The 12,273-nt window shown below is 41.1% G+C and overlaps 1 protein-coding gene across 1 annotated transcript in view; it reads right to left on the bottom strand.

Annotated features, from left to right (window-relative positions):
* SMYD3 (SET and MYND domain containing 3) overlaps nucleotides 1–12,273 on the bottom strand; it is a 556,176-nt gene that overhangs the window by 130,699 nt on the left and 413,204 nt on the right. Inside the window, exons 6-7 of the mRNA XM_081039479.1 lie at nucleotides 4,065–4,132; nucleotides 2,436–2,538 (exon numbers count right to left, since the gene is read on the bottom strand). Of these exons, the coding sequence (XP_080895605.1) occupies nucleotides 2,436–2,538; nucleotides 4,065–4,132 (171 nt within the window). The remainder of the gene's footprint in view (nucleotides 1–2,435; nucleotides 2,539–4,064; nucleotides 4,133–12,273) is intronic.

Here is a 12,273-nt window from a genome sequence, read left to right as displayed (position 1 = left end):
ACACACCGGAGGATCATTGGTAGTTTCAAATTGGAGGCAGAGTCTATTCTACCTCTGGTTTTGTACTGAGCAAGTCTCATTCACCCAACAAATACAGACTGCAGATCTACGGTATTATAGGCACGGTGGTCTTCCCTCACGGAGCCTGCGTTCTGGTACTTCCATCCCGAATAGCACATATTAAAACTGGAGGTGCCCTCATGAGCAATAAAGCTAAAATGCAAAGTTGATGCTGTGAAATAACCCAAATTTCTAAACTTACTTCCGTATCCAATTGAACTAAAGCAAATGTTTACATGATACGAAGGAATCACCCCCTTATTCAACCTTAAAAGCCTTTGGTCATGGCTGCTCCTCTCCAGTCCCTCTGCCCCGGGGGGCTGGTTTGAACTGTGCAGGATCATTTTAGGTGTTGGGGTGGCTGCACTCATTGAATGAGCAGGGACCAGGATCACCAGTGAGGTGACAGTCCTACACGAGGAACAGCTGTTCCATCGAGAATGCCAGCAGAGCCCCCAAGGAGAATCACTGCTGGCCAGTACACTCAATTTAAGAGGAAGTAAGTTCAGAAAATCGTTATTGAACGCCTCCTGGGTGCAAGTACAGTGCTTGGTGCTAAAGGAGACTCAGAAGTCAGACACACCTGCCTATCCTCAGGAAGCTTGTAGCTGAACAGAGAAGTCAGCAAAAGAGCCCGGATAAATGCCATCGGAATATGAACCATCATGATCAGGGAGTGCTCAGAGAGAAAGAGATTCCTTAACTCTGGAAAACCAAGAAAAGCTTTACAGAAGAGATGGTGTTTGAAAGGCCCTGAGGGGTGGATAACATTTAAGACAGGTAAAAACAGTCGGCAGAGGGAGCAGGGACAACGCAGCAGAGAAAGCGTCACGCACCAAGACACATGTAATGGTAGGGAAAAAACCATTTTCTGAACAAGCTTGTAGAAGTAGGACTGAGGGGGAGAATCCTCTCTTTGCCGAGAAATTGTTTTGACAAGTACCGTCGGGGAAAACACCAGCATCTGTAGGGCCTGTTGCCAGCGGAACTATTTTGTGTCAGGTGAGAGGAAGGTTTTGTTTGTTGCTCCAGAGATGAAAAGAGAAGGATGTGAAAAAGTGAAATAAGCACCAAAAGACAAGGTGTGTTTTCAACTAAATGAAAATCACCAAGGAGAATCACATCTAGCCAAACATAGAACACAAGACTTAAGACAATTTCTTTGTTGTTTCTGAAAACTCCAGTTGTTTCTAACAGCTTTTCTGTTGGCTTATCAAGTTACTTGTTTTTTTTTTAATTTAATAAAATATTGTCATCACCATCATCATGATCATTCATGACAGCAGCAGCCAACCCTCAGCTCCCAAACTAATGCTACTGAAGGTGGACAGTGGTTCCCTTTGAAGTCACATATGGCCCTGAAGTCACATAGGCCCCCAGAAAAAAACAAATCAAAGTTCCCCAATATTGTTGACAGATATCCCATGTACCTAGTCCTGTACAAGTGATAGCTTATTCAGTTGAAAATCAGTTTGGAGAGAGTCTTATCAATGCCAAATCCTTCTCTACATAAAATATGGTAGCTCTGACTTTAGGTTTTATTGGCTGAGTGCTGCATAAATGCAATAAAAGCTTATGATACTCTGTTTCATTGCAAAAAATAATCTACTTTAGCAAAGTGGAAGGTAGAAGGCAACTGCGTTCTAAGAAGTGTAAAATCTGTAACCCAGAATTCAGGGTAGTAATTGTGCAAATGCTGTGCAGGCTCGGGGTCAGCAGCTTTGGAGCAGCCCACCTGCAGCTGCCCTGTGAGACCCTGGACTTCTGAGAAGGTTCCTCATCACATGAGGCTGGCTTGGCAGTATGCAAACCTGGAAAGGTCAAGGCCCAGTCACTGCTGGAGGTCATGCTCTCTGTCCTCTATTCCCTTCACATGTTTGCTTGAATAATCACCCAGAAATGCTGACAGGTTTGTAAAGGTGCACTGACAACCCAAAAAAATAAAGCTTGTTTGCTTTCTTAATACAAAGGTAAATACGAGTCACCTTCAAAATGTGATCAGTTGCCTTGGGATCTCATTCACAAGCTGGCCTTCCCTCCCTGCCCATAGAAGGGTGACCACTTGCAGAAATGTGAGAGGTCACTGAACTGTCATGTACACAAAACACATACATTCTGTCACACACACACCCCTCTCTCATACACATACAATAGGAACTGTCAGCATCCAGAAAAATGGTGATTAAAATAAAAAGCCCATCGATAATCTGGGAGAAGTAATGATGGGTAAATCAGTCACTGCATAGAGGCATTATGAATATTCTCCTTGGCAGAAGGACAACGAAAAGCTGTCCCTAGGGAACAATTAATTTTAGGGAAGGGCCATGCTGAGAGGGTCTTTGATGGAAAAGGAGTGGGAAACATGGGTTTCTTACCTCCTCCCCAGCCTCGATGTCTCGGACTGCACGCAGTAAGAGGTGGGGCCCGTTGAACACAATCGAACAGTTGGGGTCACAGCTGTGATTGAGTAAAGACATGCTGGAGGAAAGAACAAGAAAAGAGAGAGCATCATGGCTCAGTAGGCATAATCAAACATCTAAATTTAATGAATACAATGGACAAAAGACACTTCAGCTTGGGCAGAGGGGCACTTCTCAGGCTTACAGCGCACCAGGGATTGAGTCCGCTGGGGGTATTCACACAAATGTCACTAGCCCACTTCAGATGAACTGAAATGTTCCCCAAGATGGAGGCTAATTGGGGACGTTGTTCATAAAAAATTTTCTGAGTCCATTTTGGGGGTCGGTGTGGGAAGGTAATTATCTTATTAGATGCCAGGCAGTAAGGCAACCCAACATGAAGCTGGGGGGAAAAATCTCACTCACTTGTGAAGAAATCATCTCTGAGCAATCGCTGTGGCCAAGACACCACTGACCTTTCGCATACAGGATCTCATTTGCTCAGCTCCTTCGGGGGAGCTGCCACCTCTGCTCGAACATCCACAGCTACATTGCAGAATAATTAGGAGCACTTCCTCTTAAATAGAAAGCTCAGGTGGTCTTGCTAACTAGATCCTGATGCATTCTGGGCTGCGGCCCAGTCCTGTTATTACCATGGGATAAAAGGCAATGGATTTAAGCTGCCACCATATTTGATAAGTTAGAATCACTGTAACCGAGCAATGACTACGTATGACGTTCTTTCTTAGCACCTGAGCATGTTTATCAAATTTAATCATCATGATAATCTTATGAGGATCATTTACAGATGAAGAAATTGACACACGGAAGTTAAGTGATTTGCCCAAGGACACACGACTAGTTGAGTGGTGACTGAATTTGAACCACGTGATCTGAACGCAGAGCTCATGTGCTGAACCATTCATCCCATGTTACTGCGTTTTGGGGACTAATACCAATAGACCTGCAGTTTATGATACTTGTGAGGAGTAAGAAAAGAAACTAAATTCTCAGATTCACAATTAATTATAAGAAAGACGATAGTTGTATTTGGACCTTAATGGCATGAAAACAAAATGAAACTAGGAGTGACTGTGGAGTCACTCGATGGTAAAGGTCACTTGTGTGACAGCCAGAGAGGCCACTTCAGAAGGCCAAACCCTGACAGTTTTCTTGCCTCCTGGAGCAGTGGGGTTCAGAAAACGCTGAGCCAAAGGACAAAATGAACACTATGGTACACTCCAGTGAGTCTGGTGAAATAATCATGTGCTTCACTCGGCTCAGGGCAAGGGTGGGGGAATAACCAAATCTCATCCTGACTTTATGAGCACCCAGAATCCCCAACTTCTACCCCAAAGTTCCTGAGAACAAGAATTTAGGTCTGAGGTCTGCCGCTTTGTGCATACCCAGCCTATAATGTGGGGTTATACAATTGTTTTCTTTACACTTAACATTTTCCAATTTTCTTGTAATTCGTCATTAGGTTTCAAGCCTGGCTCTCGAACGAACTGCTGCAATAGCCTTTCTCACCACCTCCAAAAAGGCTGGGGAGCTGGGTGAGAATTAAGGTTGTTTCTTCGGTAAACGAAACACCATCCGCCATACCTAGGGTACAGGCCAACGCCGACTTCCTGCATCTCGGCATTACAGATGGTGAACGAATTGCAGATCACCTGTGAAAACAAGGGGACAATCAGGATTACCAGAGTCACCGAAGGAACTTCATAGGCAAGAGAACAAAACGTTTCAGAATAAAATGTAGTATTTGCTTTGGAAAGATCCAAGCCAACTCTGGACACTCTGTCATTTGCAAAACGACATGGCTGGGACCCACTTTCCTTCAGCATGTCGGGTGGTTAAGTATAGAAATACCAACATCCTGTAAAACATGTTAGGCTTACACAGGGCCTGTGAGTTGCAGTCCTAATCCTCTCCCACAAAGTTACCCAGATATATAAAGTGTTCTAAATTCCGGACACAAATAATCTGTTTATTGAGAACCAGACTCCTGCCATGGCAGACGTTTCACTCATACTGTCTGCAATTTTCAAATGCCACTGGGTATCTGATGAGTAACAGCAACGTGTCTTTTCATCCTACAAAGAGTGAAATGCACCGTGAGTGTGTTTGTGACGCAAGTGCTGACAGACCACCACGAACACAGGAAGTCATTCATTCAGCCCAGAGCATTTACTCGGCACCTGGAACCCCTCCCCGAGGAGATGGCATGGTCATGCATCCTACGTGGGAATGAGGCAAAAGAAATAAAAGAGGCAGTTACTGTGCTCAGCACCCTAAAACCTAGGAAAGAAGGCCATACGGAATCATGGAAGGAACACTGGACTTCTAATCAGAACATCGAGGTCCTGGCCACACATCAATGCCGCAGGCAGGTGTTGGATATAGAGCGGTGAAGAAAAAGACAAAGTTCCTGCCTTAATGGAGCTTACATTCTTGTGGGAGAGACAGATAAAACTCAATGATAGAAAATGGCACATGTGGATAAATGCTCAGCAAGAAATAAGGTAAAGAGACAGAGGCCCAAGCGCTCAGGAAAGCTCCTTAGAAGAAGGTGACATTTCAGGGGACACGTGAAGGAACGGTGTGAATGAACATGTGCATCGCTAGGTGATGACGACTCAGGTGAGGAGAAAGAGCAAGCCAAAGGCGCTGAGGTGGGGACGTCCTGGGGTACCGAGAAACAGCAGGACGGAAGGCAAGTGTGGCCAAAGCAGAGCAGGTAAGAAGAAGAGTAGGTGAGATATAAGATCAGAGAGGTAGCTAGATCATACAGGAACTGGTAGCCATGTTTGCATTTTATTCTGAATGAGATGCAAAGCCATTGGGTTGATTCTGAGCCAAGGAGTGAATGGATCTGATTTCTATTTTGAAAGGGTCACTCCGACTGTTGTGTAGAGAACAGGTTGTAGAAAGACAAGGGGGGAAGGAGAGGAGACAGTCAGGAGGCCAGTGCAACAGCCCAGGCAAGCGACAATGGTGGCTCAGCTGCTGAAAGCAGCCGTGGGGAGAAGGGGCGGCAGTGCCAACAGATTTACTGACGGGCTCCCAGCTTGCTCGAAGGGCCGCTTCTGGGGAATGAAAAGACTCAAGGAAAATGCTGGAGTGAAGGCCTGAACAAGAAAATTACGGCTGCCGTTTGCTAAGATGATGAAGGCTGCTGCACCATGCGGTTTTGCACGATTCGCGGAGAAAGAGAAACCACACCACGCTGGTCTGTGGCCAAGGAGACAGACTCCTTGGGGCCCAATTCACAATGCAGGACAGAAAGGCAGCAGGAGGCTGGATGGCCTCTGCCCACTGCAGCCAGTTCCACAGGTCCAGAGAGGAGCTCTAGAGGGCACGGCCGGGCACGACACAGCATGACGGTTCTCGGGCTGAAAACCAGAAGCTGATGCCGTGGGCCAAGGCTGGACAGAGGCCCCGCTGGCAGCTCCAGGTGCTCACAGCACAGACACCAATCCCTGACCAGAAAACATCCCATGGGCACCCCTCTATCGTCCTTGCACACATCAAAGGAAACTGTTTATTAAGCTGGTGTACACATTTTTTCAAAAGAACACCTTGATAGGAACGGGTTTGTTACATGTAATCGGGAGGAAGTCCAATGGTTCAGTTTTCATTATGTTAAATCTGAAATAGCCTGTTAGACATACCCAAGCCAAGAAGGAATGAGCAGATGGAGTTTGGGGAGCAGTTAGGGCTGGGCATGGAAACTTAGGACAAAACAGAACAAAATCCATCTAGAAGAAAGCAGAAGAGGCCGCTACAGACTTGAGATGAATTAGTGACTACAAATGGATGCTGTTCTTATAAAGTTTCTCCAAAGGAAAAAGCAGCAATAACAAACTTCTCTAAATCTGGTTTATGTGAAAGAACATAAAGTACAAAAAAGCGCTCTGTCCTCCGAGACTGTTCCTCTGCTCCAAAGAGCTTTTACATGAAATCTACTACAACTGATCATGATTTGGCATTTTTCCCCTAAAAGTCTGATAAAACTGCACTTTCAAATCAGGAAATAAATTGGTGTATATACACATAGTTTAAACACATACTAGTTAAATTGCTTTAAGGGCATCTGTTTTATATTAAGTTGAAACAGTGTACTGCCTATACATATTTATGTATAAAATGGATGGTTAAAAACGCAGGACAAAAAATCCTGTGTTTTCTTTTGGAAACTTTAAAAAATGGGTATGAATTTCGGGGGTGGAGATGAACTTTAACATGTGTTTTTAAAGTGTAGTCAGGACTCTACCTGAAGCAACCCACCATTGAAAACCCAGGCCCAACAGATCTAACTTAGTTGTGAAATTTTGAATCAAATGCAAATTGAAACAGTTTTCTGAACTGTGAAACAAACTAAAGGTTTTTCTACAGTAGGTTCATTCTGGTGGAATTTTTCAAAAGGAAGAGTGAACAAGGGAAGTGTCAACGTGGCCATCTCTTTCCTCAGGACACTTGACCTAACCCTCAGACTTAGCTGACTTTTTACTTATCTTTTTAGCAGCATTTATCACACTGGCTCCTTATTTACCCGTTTACTTGATGTCACACACAACTAGATTGTAAAATACTCAAAAGGCAACGGTAGTTTTCATTTACCACGGCGTTGCCTGGCACACGGAACACGAATGAGCATGTTTTCTGAGGGATGGATGGTTGCATGGTGTGGCCCTCAGCATGCCCAGAGGGTCATTATCTAGAACAGGATCAGAGAAGATGCCAGAAACAAATCATAGGGGCTTTGTAGGTGTGGGAGAGATGGATGTAGTTCTGTGCCATGAACAGGAGTGAGGAGAAGTAAAGACTCCACCTCTCTTGTCCTTAGGCATCTAATCTTTACATGTCCCTGCTAATATCTGTCCATTCTTTCTCTCCATGCTAGTTCATTTTGTTCCATCCTCTTTTCCATTAGCCCAGTGGATGGGATGACAGACTTATCTATCAGAAGAGCACAAGGATTTGTGTGATTCTCTGCTTAAAATCCCTGGGGCCTGATACATTGGGTACAAAATAAATATTTGTAAAATGAATGAATGAATGAATGAATGAATGAACGGTAGTAGTCTCCATGTTTCTCTCTTTCCCTTTTACTTCTCTTGCATCTTTTCCTTTTATTCTTCACTTTCTTTCCTTGTTTTCTTTTTTCTGTTTTCACTATTAGCCGTCTGTCACCCTCATCTCTCATTCTGCCCCACTCTACAACATGAGTAGGATGTTTTAAAGTTTTATTTAACAAATTCTAGACAAGTTCCTCACTTGTATTACTCTGAGAAGAGTTATGTGTTAGTGTTCCCAAGCTAGTGAATTAAAAATTTAACTTTTTGTCTACTCCCACTTTTATTTAAAATATTGGTTCCATTCAGCACTATTGGAATTAAGAAAACTGTTATAGGAAATATTTTTGACATATATAACTGATAGAGACGGTAAATATAAGGTAGCTCTTGGGTTTTTTTCCTTTTTTAAATGAAAGAATAGGTAGTAATATATCCATATGTACTCAAGTGAAAATGTGAAAGGCATTTCTCTTTATGCCAATTAATGAAAGAAAGGAAATACAGCCCAGAATTAAACGTTTAAACATTTTTCAAAGTCTTATCTTTGTATAAACAGTTTTCTTAGAACATTTCACAGGTTCAACAATGAATGAATACTTCACATAAAGACATATTAAGAAAAGTATCTTAATGAGATTATAGTAGTCTCCCTTATCCGAGGTTTCACTTTCCACGTTTTCAGTTACCCGTGGTCAACTGCAGCCCAACAATATTAAATGGAAAATTCCAGAAATAAACATTTCATGTTTTAAATTTCATACTGTTCTGGGTAGTGTGATGAAGTCCTGTTCCGCCCCACCCAGGACATGAATCATTCCTTGCCCAGCATCTCCATGCTGCACATGCTACCCACCGTTAGTCACTTAGGAGCCATCCTGGTGATCAGATCGATTGCCGAGGTACCACAGTGAAGGGTGTTCTAGTCACACTTATTTACTTACTAATGGCCCCATAGGGCAAGAGTAGCGATGCCGGCAATTTGGATATGCTCAAGAGAAGCCATAAAGTGCTTCCTTTAAATGAAAATGTTCTTAATAAAGAAAAAAAATCGTACGCTGAGATGGCTAAGATCTATGGTAAGAACGAATCTTCTATCCCTGAAATTGTGAAGAAGGAAAAAGAAATCTGTGCTAGTTTTGCTGTCACCCCTCAAACTGCAAAAGTTACAGCCACAGTGAGTGGTAAGTTCATAGGATGGGAAAGACATTAAATTTTATCATAGGTGTGTGTGTACAGGAAAAAACAGTCTGTATAGGGTTAGCTACTCTCTGCAGTTTCAGGCATCCACTGGGGGTCTTGGAACGTACCCACTTCAGATAACGAGGGACTACTGTATTTCAATAAAAAAACAATTAGGTTAAAAAATTCATTCTAGAAACTAAGCTTGAGTATTACTTTAAAAATACTTCCCACAACATGAAATTAAAACATACATTTAAATTATTTTATAATTATTGAATGCAAAGTTAGGTTTACTCTTTGTAATTTTTTTCTTTTGAAATAATCAAAAGCCTTCATAATATTGTAGCCTTTCTAGATGACAAAAACCTAGTGAACTAGTTAGTACAAGTAAACCTCTCTATTTTATAAACACAACTAAAGTGAAATTAAAAATATTCTTATGAGCTAAATTCCTATGTCATCTTGTTCAGGTTCTAGGTCTGGAACGTAACACATGTGTTCTGAGATTCAAAATTCTCCTGTAGGAATCAAAATACAAAGGGAATACCTCAGAGACTTATTTTATATATGTGTTTAGATTCCACAATTTTGCTCTCAAATTTTCTGAACTAGAAGTCTTTTATTGTAGCACTAGATAAATTATTTGAGACACAAGGGAAAATTACTAACATACCATTACCTTTTAATGGTAAAGGTGAATAGCCATAAGAAAACTTACAACCCATTCAGGAGAGTAATTCTACACCATCACAGAAGAAGCCATCCACTTCCCACCTCCTCCCCTAATTACTGAAGTTTTTTACAAAGAACTTGGTCTCTGTGTAAGTAGCTTTAGCTGGCTTCTAGCCTACTTCAAAGAATGCTTCCAATTTCAAAAAATATATAAATTTAAAAACACATTTAAACAAAAAGGAACTCAGTTTCTCAACAGAAATACAAAGTTTCCTCAAAGACCATCTGCCTCTCCTTTCCTAACTTCTCTATTTAAAGAGTAAGTAGAATGTTCAGGACACAGAACTTTTGACATAGAGTTTGTTAATTAGAGGGATTGAAAGTAAATTTCCAAAAGGAACTTACTGCACGTAGTTTTATTAAGCTCGATGGATAGAAGAAAAGGAAGCAGGAAGAGTGGGACAGGCATAAAAACCCAAAGCAGAGGTTTTCATACAAAATAATTGCTCCCCCACCCCACTCCAAGAACTAATAATTATCTAACATTAAAAGCACAGTAAGTATTTCAGTCAGGGTATATTACCTCCCATGGAATATGACATTTTATTAAATACAGAATTATTTTTTCAAAATCTTCCCATAAACCTTAAAATTTTCATTCGAAATTTTACCGCCTGGTCTCTCCTATCTGCGTGGCAAACTTTCATCCATCTTTCACGACTCAAATCAGGCCTCTCCAAATATCTCACTCCCTCCTCTGCTCACACATTTATAATCCTTTCCTAGCCCTGAAGACAAAGGATGTGCAGTCTCCAAACCCCAAGGAAAATGGGAGGGAGGTCAGCTCAGGAGCGAAGAGGCAGCATTCTCCAATGACAAAATTACAAGACCCAGGATTCGCAAAAGTATTTCTAGAAGGTTTACAACAGTAAGGATGGTTATGGCATCTGTTTCAATTTCTATTAAACAAACAAACAAACAAACAAACAAACAATTACTGCAATATATTTTCCCTTTATCAGGAAGTAGCTGGAGAGCCTCCATGATGTACCAGTGAATAGGCTTAAAAGTGGTGGACCAAATGAAAACACTCATGTCACCGAGACACTTCTGCCCCCTGCCAGCCTCCCAGCAGTGTGATATTATAGTTTTCCAAAGCTGCTCAGTCCTATGCTCTCTCTTTGCAAACCTAATGAACCACTGGTCCAGCAAGCAAGGATGTTGGAAAACAAGTTATAGAGGAGCATAAAAAAATGATAATTCTATAAATCTGACTCAAGATGCTCCATCCACATAATGACTTTCATCTGGTTGAAACTCTTACATAGCACCTCAAAAAGTCTCTAGTATTTAGAAAATGTTAGAAAGAAATCATCTAAGGAGCATATAATCTTATTTTTAGCAGATGGGATGAAAACTATTAAAGTCTCCATTGAGTCATTTGAAACATACTTGCACCTAGCCACCTAAAACCTCCTCTGCTTAGAAACAGAAAGTGAAAATTATAAAACCTAACCTAGCCTGTTTCTTAGAGCAAGTTATAAGAATGGTCAATATCAGATCATAAAGGCGTAATGCCCAAATCAAAGGTCTAAGGCCCAAACCAAAAGTATTCATTTCAAAATTTGGGTGGCTAAATAATGCCTTTTAACACAAAACTAATTTAAAGCAAATTAAACCATGTACATCATTTGTTGAATAGGAAAATTAAAATGTCTCCTTTCTATTATATGGATATTACTAAAGATTTTGCAAATATACTTTAAAATACAAGCCAAGTAAAAAATGAAATAATCTTACTTAAGAAAATTTTATCACATCCCGTATCGCAACACCCTTGGAAATGTGTACATCCCAGGACTATTTCCAGAACTGCAACAGTCTCCATCATATTTCAAGCTGTGGTCACAAATAGTACACACCAGACATGCAAAATACTCAACAATTTACCAAGGCTAAAATCAACATCAAGACTGATATCATAAGCGAGGGGATAGCGATCATAAAACCGGGTGTATTTTACATCTTTCCAAGGTCAAACAACCAAATGTTAGTAAATGAGGATCCACAGGATGAAACCCTTTTAGAGAACATGTTTGCTCTCTAAAATCCACCTACATTTTCATTTTTCTAAGGGCTTTCTTTACTCACAGCTGAGCTTATTATATCTTAAACAATTGTCCTTGATAATAGAAAGCAAAACAGGAACGATAGTCACAAATCTGTCCATTGTTCTTTCCCTGAGGATATTACCGGGCATTTCACCTCCTTATAAGTCATCTGAAGAAAAAGGCACTTTACTATAGATGTCTGTCAAATATGTATAAAAGTGTAGAGCTCTGTAACATGATTTCCATTGTTTATTTTTCCTCCCCCATCCTCAGGCTCAGAACGGCTATGATATTCTTAAATAATTTATTACAGGATATTGTTGTAGATTTCCATAGCTCTGCTGTAAGAGTCTTTCCTGTTAAAAATTTCATTTAGTCGCGCTCCTATCCAAGAAGTTATTATCACAATGAACTTAACTTTCTCCCATAGATCATACTTAAAGCTTTTTTTGCTCAGCTTGAATCTCCAAAAAACATTCTCTTACAGGATAATCTACTTTTATTATTCTCTTTCCGCATAATTGGAGCAAATATCCACCCCTGGGCAGTGCCGGTCATCTTTGCTGTATTTTCTCTTAGTTCCATACTAAATTTCTAAAAAAAGTACGCTAGGTAGTGTGCATGGCCTGGCTGAGGCCGGGTAGGATATAGCAGAATGTGGTTCCAATCATCTGCGTTTTTCCATCAAGTTAATGGAGAAAAGAAAACTACAGGAAAACGTTCCAGGTGAAAGATAAAAATGAACACTAACCAACTGCTTAATGGAAT

This window comes from Rhinolophus hipposideros (genome assembly GCF_964194185.1).
Source record: "Rhinolophus hipposideros genome assembly, chromosome: 26".
Classification (NCBI taxonomy): domain Eukaryota; kingdom Metazoa; phylum Chordata; class Mammalia; order Chiroptera; family Rhinolophidae; genus Rhinolophus; species Rhinolophus hipposideros.
The sequence above is the reverse complement of the archived record's forward strand: the minus strand, read 5'-3'. Positions and strand labels throughout refer to the sequence as shown.